The sequence below is a fragment of the Sprattus sprattus genome (genome assembly GCF_963457725.1).
Source record: "Sprattus sprattus genome assembly, chromosome: 9".
Classification (NCBI taxonomy): domain Eukaryota; kingdom Metazoa; phylum Chordata; class Actinopteri; order Clupeiformes; family Clupeidae; genus Sprattus; species Sprattus sprattus.
The window spans coordinates 21,836,922-21,850,989 of record NC_137928.1 but is presented as its reverse complement, the minus strand read 5'-3'; the positions used below and the strand labels follow the sequence as shown (position 1 = coordinate 21,850,989).

Sequence of the window (14,068 nt, the reverse complement as noted above, 5' to 3'; positions counted from 1 at the left end):
CCTGCATCCACAAGAGAGCGCACTGTTTACTTCATTCCTCAAGGAACATCGTAATAACTCAAGAACAAAGAGCTAGTTAAAACTGTGCTGTCAAAGAAAACCCACAATGGATGGCTTGTTTATACGCGGGGAAAACGTTGAGCTTTAACACAAATGAAGAGAAGAGTATATTTAGCCCCAACTAACTTGTATTAGATTACCAACTTGCACTTTCAAGATGTCAATCAGCACCCGAAAGTGTCAGGACCACCTTTGTTATAAGGAGCACCTTTACCATAAGAATAGAAAATGAACATCCCTTGAATGGTTGTTTGCATGATAGATCTAACTATGGTTGTCCAGTCCTCAATATCAGCTTTCTCACATCAAAAAGGAAAAGCTTTTCCCCCCATACCCGAGGGGCTATGACTACCCTTACCATGTTTAGTCCCGCCCACGCTAAGCATTTGCATGTAAAAAGACAAAAGTCACGGAAAACTTATTTATGTCAAAATAACAATATCACTTCATCAGGCAGCGTTTACATTCAAGGATGCGTTTAGTGGGATACACAGTGCTTTGGATATGGCTGCTTTTCAAGAAAATGGTCATTTTTCCAACCTTGCTGGAGGGGCTGCAGAGTTGAACAAGTTGGGAGAATTTTTTTGGCCAAAGTTTGAGCCCTTTCTGCGTGCATGGATGGAGGTTGAGCGGAATCGAGGTGGAAAACATGCTGAAAGGTCAGAATGCAACTGGGCACTTTTTCTTGCTTGGGATAGTCGTTAGCTTATTCAATTGTTGTCGTGTAAAGTTTCACCTCTTGTCATAAGTTCTCAGAAGTACCGCCAGCCACTTAAACTTAATGGAGTTGTGGTAGCCTAATTTTCGGTGGGCAAGCGACCACGGAAGAAAGACTGGCGTCAACATTATCAATGACACAGAATTAAGAGAGAAAGACAAGATATCTGCACAATGGCAGAAAAACAGTCTCAGAGGAATGTATACCGGAGCGTTTCCTTCAAAAAGCTGGAAAGTTGGGGCGCAAATACATTTCGATCTGGAACCGGAGATCAACACCACATATCTAACGATTTAGAGAGCGGTGCCCTTCCCCCTTCAACTCGGAAGACAGCAGCCGAAAAAGCGCAGCCTTCGGCTACGCGTAGTGTTACTGTGTCAAGAAAAGTTTCCAAAATCTCAGCAGCCAGCCTCTCGACCGCAGAGTTAAAGAAAGGCACTCCTCACTCGATTTCACCATCCGTTCGCCAGCTCTCAGAGAAGTTCAGGGAGAAAACAGAGCTGACGCACGGCTCTGCTTTTGTGAGCGCTGGGACTGTGAGAAGTACAACTTTGCCAAGGACTAAATGCAAGGAGGATGAGTCCCCACAGGATTTTTTATTGGAGGAAAGAGCGTTTTTACCAACACCTAACAAGGATTTAGAGCTGCATTTGTCTGAAAAATCATATGAAGAAAAGTATTCAACGCAAGAATCAGTATCCGGATCGGATTCTGACAGAAGTCAGAAACTGTTAACAACGAAATCTGTGGATGGCTCCAGCGCAGGTAAGAGAGATTATTCTCAAATCGCAAGTCACTCTGACATTAGAAATCATAAAAACATAAATGCAGAGGACGATGTTTTTATCACCGGCGCTCCAGCTTGTAAGTCTTATAGGGTCTTTGTCTCGGCCCACGGAGACTCCGTACACGTTGATTCATCAAACTGGCCAAGTGTCACGAAAATTAGAGAACTATTTGGTGATAGAAAGCACCACAGGTCGACTTCTGACGCAGACGACTTAAAATTCGCAAGCCAACAGCACCATTCCTCTAGCTCAAGAGAAACCAGCTATCTTTCTGACCGCAGTGATAGACATTCACCCTTGCAGCCAAGAGGAGCTTGGCAAGACACCAGCAGCTCTGACCATGACATTAGTGTGTCCTCAACAGAGCGATACAGTGCTGGTCTGAGTTGGAAAACGGACAGATATAAAATAGAGTCTGCCTCTGGCACTGCAACACATCCATATGAGTCTGAGTTTACCAGTGGTCGCAGCTGTCTGAGAAGTGAAGAGTTACCTGACGTTTGCAAAGTTCAGAGCCCCTGCATAGTAGGTGAAAACTGGTCAGAGAGGTCAGACAGTGACCCCAGACCCTCTCCCCCAGCACCACCACCTCGCAGTAGCACTGTGGCTCGCCCACTGAGGGCCCAACCCTTGGCCTGCGCTCGCCAGCAGCTGAAGGAGCAGAGACAGGGGGCAGAACAGCCACAGCCACCGGATAGTTTACATTCCTCACATAGCTCCTTCAGACCACAGACAGCCCCCTCAGTGGCACCGTCCAGCGCACGGTGGAGACTCAGCTCTGGTGAGGAGGAGTACGACTCAGAGGGGCGCAGCAGCAGCACTGGAGGAGGCAGGAACACTCTTCCATACGCGTGCAGCAGTGGAGGTATCGGCACCTACTTCTCCCGCAGCAAGAATGACTCCCGGGCCCGGGCCGGCAGATCATCTGGCAGCGAGGAAGACAGCCCAGCAGCACTAGCCCACAGCCGCGACAACATCCGGCGACGCTCTCTAAGGAAAAAGAAGAAAAGCAGCTGCAGTCGAGACAATGGCGAATCAGATGACAGTGACGGCAAGCCTATGATGATGGATCACTTGGAGCGCTATCAGCAGTCATTGGACCCCCAGCAATCGAGCAGGAGGTTTGAGGGATCAAGAACAAGGCCCTGTTTCACAGCATGGGAGCGAGGTGCAGCCTCACCGGGCTCCACTGTAAGGCCAGAGGGCTTCAGGCGGTTCTGCAAAGGAGCAGCGGATGGAACTGCTTCACCATCAGGAGCTCCTCCTGTCCCCGTGGTGTCACGGGTGTCAAAGGTCAATATTCCCTCATTTCTCTCTAGCCCGTGTGGGTCAAGGACCAGCAGCCGATACTCTAGCACTGAGACTCTGAAGGAGGAAGAGCAGCCCCTCAGTGCCTCCTCCTCTGTGATGAGTAAGACCTACCGTGGGAATTTCACCATGTACAGGTCACCCAGCTTTGGTCACTGTGACAATTTTTCTCGCGCCCCTGTTCGTGTCACGCCAAGAGTAGTTCCCAGTGTAAGCCCAGCTGAGGCAGATACAGCCACAGGAGCGTCCGGCAACAGAGTGCTTCGGCGCCCTCTTAGCAGTGAGAAGGACAGGAATAGAATGTCTATGTCCAATCCAGACATTGCCTCTGAGACTATGTCTCTGCTTAGTTATCTGAAAAAAACAGACTTGTCAGGGCTGAAAGTGGGTAAGAGGAGTCTAGCTGGACCAGAGACAGGTGTAGATGGAGCCACCTCTGGATTTCAGCCTGTGACTGGTACCCCCCCTGTGTACAGGATGGGTTCCAGATTACATGGAGCACACTCTGGGAGGCCATCTTTAAAAGACCTCACAGCCACACTGAGGCGTGCCAAGTCTTTCACTTACTCTGAAAAGACACCAGGGCGGCACTACTCACCTAGTAGTCCTGCCTCAAGAAGTTCCTCTGAGCAGCGCCTGGACTGCGAGGGGGATGGTGAAAGGATTGTGGTGTCTGACAGGGAAGTGGAAAGTGATGACTGTGGTACAGGATATAGATATGAAGAGCCAATGCCCAGCACTCTCCATGATCGTTATGTCCAAGAAGCTCGCCAAGTCATACAGGACATTTGTCAGATGGGTGCTGGTGAAGATGATGATAATTTTGGATATGGAGGTGATGATTCCAAAAACAAGGGAAAAGGTGATATTGAGAGTGAAATAAAAAAAGAGGATGAGGTGGTAAATGAGAGGGAGAGCGAAGATGCACAGAACAGTGTAACTGAAAGTAGAGAGGAGGAAACTTGCAGTGAGCATGAAAAATGTGTACAGAAAGGAAATTCTGATGAGAATGTCTTCTATGATAAGTCGTTAGATGAACTCTCTGGACATGAGTCCAGTTTGACAGATGAAGGAATTGTAACAGAGCCCGAAGCTGGCCCCAGCCGTGGTCCATCCTCAGGAAAAGACCTCCTGGGTCAGCCTCTGACTGTGTGGAGTCAGTCTGCACTGTATACGGAGGATCTGCCTGATCTGGCTAAAAACCAGATTTTGTCCTCTCCACTACCAACTGTAAGAACAGAGTATGAGGCTGTAACTATTGGCAGTGAGACCAGCTGCATCAAAAATGTAAACCAGAATCCGCTGGAAGCTCCCTCAACCCCCAGTGCTATTCGCAGACGAAGAAAGTTTTCCTCTGCAGGCAATAACAGTTCAGATTCCAGCAATGGAGAGTCGAACGGGGAGTCTGCCTACCGTTCCCTCAGTGACCCCATGCCTCACCGCAGGCGCTCCGTGGTCGAGGATGGCAGCAACAGCTTCTCTGTCGACAGCAACCTGCTGGGTTCCCTTACCTCTAAGGTGGGGGGCAGCAGCCGCCAAGAGTCGTCTGCGGCAGACCTGTCGGAGTGCACGGGGAGTGCAGCCAGTGACCTCTCTGGCTGCAGTGACAGCCTGCGGGACTACAGCACAGTAATAGAGAGTATTGTGCGTGAGCCAGGAGCCATGGACAAGGTCATTGATGAGAAGGGCAAAGGGAAAGCCGTGAAAAAGAAGAGTTTCAGTGATCCCAGCAGGCGGAGTGAGCCGACAATGCTGCTCCCGGACAATCAGACCCACTCAAGCGAACCCATCTGTGAACTCGAGCAGCCCATACCTCCCTCCATCAGCGAGCCCATCCTGTCAGAGCAGAGGGATGAGCTGTGGGAGCTGAACGACAAACATCAGCGGCCGTCCCGTCCTGGCGGAAGACACCGCACCCAGTCAGAACGCGCCCTGCCCTCCCACTTTGAGCGGAATGGGGAAGCAACACCTGACGGAGGGCCTCCGATATTCCCCTTTGACCCCAAGCTTGCCGAGGTGCTGTCGCCCCGCATGAGCCGTCGGAGCTCCAGGAAGCGCACCAGCAGGACAGCCCAGCAGCAGCTCAACGAGGACACGGAGCAGCTGGAGGAGCAGCCAGAGGAACAGGCCAAAGGCGAAGTGGACGATAAGCCGCCTGAGGACACCCTGGACCCTGCCTCCTCCCTGCCCCAGCTGCCTCTACCAAAAGCCAGGCCCAAACATGTGCGGCATGCCAGCGAGCCTGCCACCTTCGTGCCCATCATCCCTCCAGCTACCCTTTCCTCCCAGAGACGACAGGGAGTCAGCATCAACGCCCCAGCTCCCATACGCCCCCCTAAGCAGACTCCAGGGGATGAGGCACCGTCCCTGGAGGATGTGACCAAGCAGTATATCCTGAACTCGTCTGAGGGGAGCGCAGACACTCCCCCTATGCCCCCAGTGGGGGCTTCATCAGGGGGATCCAGGTCCACTCCTGCCACCCCAACCAGCACCACAGAGCCGCAGAGGAAGACCAGTGAGGACCTGAGCCCTGCACCTCTGAAGGCTAAACCTCGAGTGGTGAGTGAAATCCTTATTGCTTCATCTCTTGTCTGTTGTTTTGGAGTTGGCGGTCATGTTGCATGCGTGTGTGTTCAGTTTGTGTGTTTTGTTCTTCAGCGTTATATAAGTCTGAGGTTTCAGTGTCTTTGGAAATGTAATGCTTTTAGAATTGTTTGAATGGAAACAGACATGAAGGCTTAGTTGTCAAGTTGAGGTTTCTAAATTGGGAGTGAAATTGAGATCTGTTTTTTTTTTGCACATGGTTTAGTCCTCGCGCTCATTTGCACATGCACTGGTTTTATGATATGCCAAAGTAGCTTGAGCTGAAGGGGCATTTTGATGAATCATCTTTGACCAAAAAATAAGTCGATTTTCAACCTTGCCAAAACCCCAAGTATTAAAATCTGGGTGCCTGACCAAATGACTGTGTGTGTGTGTGTGTGTGTGTGTGTGTGTGTGTGTGTGTGTGTGTGTGTTTCCCCCCGTGTTGTCTGTGACACATGGCAACCCAGAATTCCAGGGAGGTGAATTTATGGTCTGAAGGCTCTTGCTTTTGTCTGAACGTGGTCACTGAGTGTCTGTTTCTGCAGCTTTGAAAATAAAGAACAGAGGTTTGGCTCGGCACCACTCTGTTTCTTTTCTCCCCGTATCCCCCCGCCCATATTTACTGCAGGCTTACCTTTAAGTTTGGCTTCTAGTGCGGCATTTCTCTTGCTCTCTGCTACTTACAAACTCTTAGATGTGTTGAAGGCCACACATTCTCAAAAGTCTCTGTGTTGAATACCTCTCTTAATTCATAACTAGCAAAATGGTATTGCATAACAGTGCAAATTGAGTTAAAGCAGCGAAAAAGCCTATAGCATACTTGCCCACAAGTATTTCTGATGAGCCCATCTTGGCACTGTACAGATTAGCTGTGGATTCATCTGGACAAAAGAAGCTGTGGAAAGAAACCAAGGAGAGGAGCCAAGAAGTCGTAGTGCTGCGTTGGCAGGCAGGTCTATGTACGGTTATTGTGAGCCCCTATTCCAGCTCCTTTTGGTGTGCTTTTCCCAAGAGTTTGCTTGAGCATAATTGTCCAAGGCCCATTTTTGGCCTGAATGTTTTGATTTTGCTCATACCAGTGCTATGGTGTGGCGACAGCCTGGCCTGATTGACAGGAGCCTGGCATGAGTTTGGAAGTGCTTGAATTCCTGGTTGGTCTTTTTTTCCAGCCTAGAGTCATTATGAAACACACAGCAGGGAAAAATGCCTGTTCTGCTTCAGCATTCAGCCCTGATAATTCAGCCTAATTCGTGCCCTGGCTCCCAATCATCCACAGCGTGCTCAGGACAACACACACTTACACACAGTCACACACACTCTGTCACTCTCTCTCACACTCACACTCACACACACACACACACACACACACACACACACACCACCACTGTAAAATTGAGAAAAGATCAAAAAGATGGCTGACTGTTTCCAGGCATTGCTAATTTTGTAGCATTTGTAGTCCTTGATGTTTGTCTCTGGTGTGTAACTTTTAGTTTTGTGCAACACCGCATTTTTTCGCCCCCCCCACCCCCCCCCCCCCTAACCCTAACCCTAACCCTAACCCCCCCCCCCCCAGGTATTGTTCCGACCAAGTTAAAAAGGACCTATTATCCACTCCCCCTGTACTACATGAACTCTGATCAGTGATCTCTGATCTCGGGGGCTGCTTTTACTTAAATGCTGACAGAATGAGTGAAAGGCAAGAGCTTTCTTAGGTCCAGAGAGCTCATATTTTGTTCCCTTGCCCCTAGTGACAGATGAGAGGTGATGACGGATGGTTTCTTGGTGATGGTAGTGATTACGGTAATGCGACTTAACCACTCTAGAGAAAACCCTCTCCCTTGAAGGACTTAATGAGTATTTTGGTGCTAGGCTAGCAGGGTGAGCCGGCTGGTTTGTTACCCCCTCATTGGAGCTAACGCCTGGGTTTTAGCGCCAGGGCTGTTTTGCTTTCAGCTGCACGCCTCGGCCTGTGTGCTGTCTAAGCGCATATGGTGAGCTGCTGCTTAAGCACTTTCCAGGGCCTGTGTGTAAAGCAACAAGGGTGTGCTGCCAGAACTGTGCGCACACGCCCAAGTTAACACACCCAGGAGGACATACAAACATAGACACACACATACACACACTGATGCGCATACCAGGAGTGAAGCGTGAGCAACAGATGACGGCCTTTTAATAAATTAGAACTCTCCAATAGTTCTGCTCCTTCGCTACTTTAGTGAAAGAGGGGCGTGACAGCTGGGGAAGTTGGGGCCTCAACTGGACACACACACACACACACACATTCACTTCCACCTATTCACCCATAACAACTTCTAACACCAGCAACATTATGCATTGGAATGGGACCACTAATCCACTAGCCTTAGATGAACTCTAATTATAGGACTCTAGGACTGTGTCTGTATCTCTGTGTGTGTGTGTGTGTGTGTGTGTGTGTGTAAAAGAGGCCAGGGGTGGGGAGGGTGTGTATTAGTGGGTGAAAAGCCCCAGGAATGAGTGGGGTTTGGGGGAACAAAGCTCTCCACATGGGGGAATGGGCCCAAAGCACCACAGGCCCGTTATAATGGTGTGGTGGTGACAGAGCATTCAGGATTAATATAACACTGTGTGTTTGTGTGTGTGTGTGTGTGTGTGTGTGTGTGTGTGTGTCCAGTGTGTGTGTGTGTGTGTGTGTGTGTGTGTGTGTGTGTGTGTGTGTGACCCAGCTTATGGTTTCTGTAGCTAATTTTCAACTGTGTTAAGTGATCATGTAGACTTTCAGTATTTCAGTATTTTTGAATTATGCATTAATTTATTTGTGTGCATTCACAAGACTCTGTCTGCCCGAGCGATCACCTGCTGCGGCAGGTCTGGTAGAGGTAGAGAACATCCAGGAAAATCAAAGACTCTAGCCAATTGACTCCTTCTGACAGCACATTTTTGAGGGGTGGAATTTTCACCCAATTCATAACAGGGCAGCCCACTGCTATGCAGCTAATAGTTTGATAAACATCACTACTCGCTAATTGCTTTTTTCCGGTCCCGATTTCAAGTTTTTTTTTTTTTTTAATGGACTGTACTCCACTTGGAAAGAAACTTTTACAGATTGGGTGTGCATTGAGAGAAGACAGCTGGAGAAAATGGCAACGGGCAGGTAACTGGTTTGGTTTCTGTTCCTGCTCCAATGTGCTTTGTGCCAGCTGTTTTATAACCATTTGAATTGACCGACTTAAACAAGGATTCTTTTGGAGTCTGACATTGAGCCTAGTGTAGAAAGGGATCACAGTGATGCCTTGTTGGAAGTGTTTGTTTGAATGTGTTTGTGTGCACTATCCAAAACCAAAGCAAACAGGCACGCAGTGGACCAAACACATACACACACTCAAGCACACACACACATTGGCTGTGTTTGAATGATGTTGAGGTGCATGACTGAGGGCCGTGCTTCCCTGCAGACTGTCCGACTGCAGCCTGGCGTGTGCACTCTGACAGCGCAGCCTGATCCTGTGCAGACAGGAAGCGTTGGGCGCAGAAACAGGAAGTTGTTGTGGTTACTAATGTGTCTGATAATAGCCAGCACGCCATCGTCCACTCCTCTGGCTCGTGAGCTGTGTTCCAGGGCACACTTAAACAGCCGGCCCTGTCCAGCGGTGCCTTGCCAATCTCCTCGCTCCGTGGCAGAACACATTCCCAGGGTGCGGCACCGGCCCTCTGGCGGTCCTGGACTGGATTGGCCCAGTCTGCCTGTGTGTGTGTTTGATATTTCAGACTGTGTTTGGGCACGGCAAACAGACGCTTTGATGCTGATGTTCCTCTCTTTGCTGTGTTGTGTTAGGGCAAGGATTAAAGGCTTACTCTAAATGAGGACATGTGTCCACTGTCCACTCGTGTTTGGAGTGCTGCTGTTGAGAGGGACCAGCTATGGCTGTCTCTTTTGGAATGCCGTCTGACATCTTTGTGTTTGTGTGTTGTGTGTGTGTGTGTGTGTGTGTGTGTGTGTGTGTGTGTGTGTGTGTGTGTGTGTGTGTGTGTGTGTGTGTGTGTGTTATGTTTGCATGCATGTATGGGAGAGAACAAGGGTATGCTACAGCCATGTGAGGGGGACATCTGATACCTGCTAAAATATATCAGATGGCAGCCATTTGAAACTGTTCCTTTATGCAGAGGTACCTCGCCCAGCACTTGTTATTATAATCCCTCTGTCTCCGGATCTCCTGATTCTCTATGTCCCTCACACACTGTTTGTCATTGTCACAGTATATTAATGTCTTTCAGGCATCTCGTATAATCTGTTGAAAAAGTATTACGATGTTTGTATGTTTATTTCGGAGCTCTCACTTGAGAAAAGGGGGTATTCGTTTTTCTTAGAAATACCAGCTGTCTTTGTATGAGAAGACAGATCTGTAGGTTTGGTGAAAGTGCACCTTTCCTGGGACTTGTTTTGGTACGGCATGGCTAAACCGGTGGATACCTTGTACAGCCCTCTTTGTCTTTTGTGGAGAAGAGCCTTCTTATTTGACATCTCTTTCATTTTCTTCCCTCTCTTTCTCTCTCTCTCCTTCTCCCCCATTCCCCCTCAGATACCATCCATTACGTTTTTTCACACTCCTTTTCCACTCGGACGACATGCTTCTCAAACTCCCTCCTTCTATGAAATGACTTTGCCCTCTTTTTGTGGATAGTTCCGAACAGGAAGCATTGCAGGGAGATGAGGTCATTACCTTCATGCTTCTTAAAATGAGATTCAGTCCAGATATCAGGTACACCAACATGGGGGAGAGAAAGCGGGAGAGCAGCGACGGAGAGAGAGGGAGGGAGAGAATGTGGAGTATCTGAGACTGAGACTGAGACTGAAAAGAACTAGGAAAGGTAGAATAATCCACAGCACAAGGAGGAGGACAGGCTGCCATCATGGGAAGAAGAAGGGTAAAGTTGGAGTGTGAGGGGAGATGTACTGGAAAGCCACAGGGAGAGGCAGCGAGCAAGTGAGTGGGAAAGAGCTTGCTCCCTCTTTCCATGTTGTTTTCACTTAAACAGGCAGGAGGAATGTGCCCTATCTTCCCTTGTGCTGTTGCATAATGGCCGAGGCCGGCCCAGAATGACGGGCGTCTATGAGGGGGAGAGCTCCACCATTGTCGGCCGACTCCGACGCGGAGCAGTTTAAATTTAGAGCTCCGGTGACATGACATGGCTTCTGTCATGGTGGTGTCCCCACCATTAGCTAGAGCAAATACAATAGTAAGGGCTGACAGAGTGCTGCCTCTCAGCTGTGTGTCAGAGCTCTGCTTTCTCTTTCTTCTGACTCGCTCACACTGAGCATGAGGAGGAGCGGAGGGCTGTTATTACACACACACACACACACACACACACACACACACACACACACACACACTAATACACAGAACAGTTACACAGAACAGAACACTTGGTGTTTTTAGGCATTGGAAGAACTTCACCATAATCCCATGCAGCAGTGGTCTTCAGGAGTGCTGAGGATGGGGTCGTATTGGAGATGGGTGGCAGATCCAGAATGAAGGAGTGGGCCATAAGTTTAAAAGATGTTTGGTATAGGAGAGGAGACTGGGGGCAGCAGAGGGGCAGATTGAGGTCCTGAGGCCCTGATGGAGCGGTTTATGTGGCTCTGGGCAGAGCCCTCTCTCTGTTAACAGTACAGCCCATATTATTTATTTCATTAATCGGACCACCCGCGAGGAGAGAATCCTCCATAGGAATGGCCTCTTTTTCCTCCTCTCTCTCTCTCACTCTCTCACTCTCACTCATTCACTCGCTCACTCACACTCTCTCAATCTCTCGGTCTTTCTGTCTTCCTCCCCATTCCTTGTTCTCCATTTCACCTTATTTTCTTTACCAGCCCTCTCCATAACCCCCTTTCCAGTCCCTCCCCCCTCCAACTTTAAAATATCTTCCCTTTAGTTAACCTTTAGCCATTTTTCGCAGACAGTCTGCTGAAGCTGAGTGCTGGGGTGCTCAGAACAGGCCGTATGTTTTCTGTTCTCCAGCTCTGAAACTCTATATGCCACTGATGGCGAGGCGCTCTCGGCTGAGGTCACTGGGAATGTACAGAGCCGCGGCGGGTCAGCGGTCCCCTCTCTTTAGGGGAAGTGCATTGTCTGTGGAGAGCCGAGGGGTTGGAGAAGAGAGTGGAGCCAGCGGGTGGAGGCCGGCGGGCAGGCAGTCAGGGGTAGACGGAGGGGGCCAGTGCTGACTAATTTGTGAGCGGCCCTGTTTGGGTTATGCGTGTTCACGGTGTGTTTGGAGACGGTGTGTCGTGCAGATAACATAAATACATGGCTGGAGAGCCTGTTATTCTTAGATCCGCTGGCTTTGCTGCCAGATTTCTCTGCTCAGCTGTGTGTGTGTGTGTGTGTGTGTGTGTGTGTGTGGAGCAAGAGAGTAAGAGAGTGTTTGTGTTCTTGGTGATGGACATTCTCCTAACAAGCTCACAATTATGGAAAACCATATCCATACACTACAATGGAACATAATCAGAGAAAAGGGTCTTGGCTGTCTCTCTCTCATGCTCATTCTCTCTTGGCTGTCTCTCTCTCATGCTCATACCCTCTTGGCTGTCTCTCTCTCTCATGCTCATTCTCTCTTGGCTGTCTCTCTCTCATGCTCATACCCTCTTGGCTGTCTCTCTCTCTCATGCTCATACCCTCTTGGCTGTCTCTCTCTCTCATGCTCATTCTCTCTTGGCTGTCTCTCTCTCATGCTCATACCCTCTTGGCTGTCTCTCTCTCTCATGCTCATACCCTCATGGCTGTCTCTCTCATGCTCATACCCTCTTGGCTGTCTCTCTCTCTCATGCTCATACCCTCTTGGCTGTCTCTCTCTCTCATGCTCATACCCTCTTGGCTGTCTCTCTCTCATGCTCATACCCTCTTGGCTGTCTATCTCTCTCATGCTCATACCCTCTTGGCTGTCTGTCTCTCTCTCATGCTCATACCCTCTTGGCTGTCTCTCTCTCTCATGCTCATACCCTCTTGGCTGAAGCCTATTGCTCTTGTGCCTGTATATAGATCTAGTCATATAGTGACAGAGGTATGTTGTTTACATGAGGTAGTTTTGACTTGTTATTGATTAAGCTTGTTATTTTTAGTCTTTTTTTCCCTTTTCTTCTAGTAATTTTGCCAACACTAAAAGCCTTTGTTCTTTCATGCACTTTCCATCTTTTGAGTGTATGAATAATGAGCTCATGGGTGCACGTTAGCAGCTGACTCTGAAATCCATGGTGAGTGCTCTTGTCTGAAACATAACCCAGATAAAGAGGGGAGATTGTGCAGGCAGCTTTCAAGAACTTTTCAAGAAGAACTGACATCGCTCGATCGAGAGAGAGAGAGAGAGAGAGAGAGAGAGAGAGAGAAGGGTCTGCTGCGCTGGCTATGACATGAAAGAGAAAAAGACAAGAGCTTCAAATGGCCCCCAAATGACTTCACTCTCCCTGGAGTGAGGTTAGGAGTGGAGTGGAGAGGAGAGGAGAGGATCTTTGTTCCATTGTCTGCGTCTCTTGAATCAGTGTTCCTTTCCAGGGGTGGAGCATAGGCCCGGTGACACGGACCAGTCCATGAGAACAGGGTCTGGAGTGGGGGGGTAGGGGGGCTGTTGGGGGGTGTTGACACAGCAGCAGGCAGGTTCAGTGTTTCCCATGGCATCCCTGGCACAACTCCAGAGAGGGCCTGGCCAGGGTCATGCAGAGGAGGGAGATAGGCTGAAAGAGGGGATTGATGGGGACTGCCCCCCCCCCCCCCCCTCATCTATCTCTCTCTCTCTCTCTTTTCTCGCTCGGTCTCTCTTCTCTGTCCCTCTCTCTTCTCCCTCTCTCTCTCTCTCTCTCTCTTTTCACTCTCTCCCTCTCTCACACACACACACACACACACACACACACACACACACACACACACACACACATACACAAATCACAACCCCCACCATCTCCCTTCCCCCTGCTTCCTGGCCAGAGCAGACCCCAGACCCCAGGGGAGAGCATCCCAGTGTACACTGGACACACACAGACAAACAGTAGGCAAAGTCACATGCTGAAAGCATATACAGGAAGCGAGCTGTCCATTTACATCCGCTAGTTCATGCCATATCAGTTTGTTTGCCATGTATGTTCAGAGCCAGGGCTGCTATCTTTTCACAAATGATTCAGGCTAATCATGTCATCTTGAGCAACAAGAGCCATTTGAAAAGGAATCGTTTGTGATGTTGGAAATTCACAAGTGGCCTACTTTGGCCATGTGTTAAGTTTATAAAAACTTAAACTGAAAACAGTTCGTTAGAAAATAGATTTTACTGACAGAATGTGTATATTTGCTCTTCCTTGACCTCAATATAATGTGTGTGCGTGCGTGCGTGCGTGCGTGCGTGCGTGCGTGCGTGCGCGTGTGTGTGTGTGTGTGTGTGTGTGTGTGTGTGTGGGTGTGTGTGTGTGAAGAGATTCTCCAGGCAGCTGTATAACTCCGGGTCCCCCGTGAGGAAGAACGAATTATCAGCATTTCCTAAAACATACTTTCATTCCCTTTTCATCTTCCTAGCTATGATTTGTTCCGTAGCTCTCACAGGGGAAGGACATTTTATTTCCTCTCTGTGTTGACATGTTTGCAGC

General features: G+C 49.2%; 1 protein-coding gene across 1 annotated transcript in view; it reads left to right on the top strand.

Annotated features, from left to right (window-relative positions):
• Positions 1-114: 114 nt before the first annotated feature.
• The window catches only part of arhgef17 (Rho guanine nucleotide exchange factor (GEF) 17), a 76,342-nt gene continuing 62,388 nt past the window's right edge, over positions 115-14,068 (top strand). The window contains exon 1 of the mRNA XM_080844760.1: positions 115-5,433. Within this exon, the coding sequence (XP_080700886.1) occupies positions 952-5,433 (4,482 nt within the window). The 5' untranslated portion in view covers positions 115-951. The remainder of the gene's footprint in view (positions 5,434-14,068) is intronic.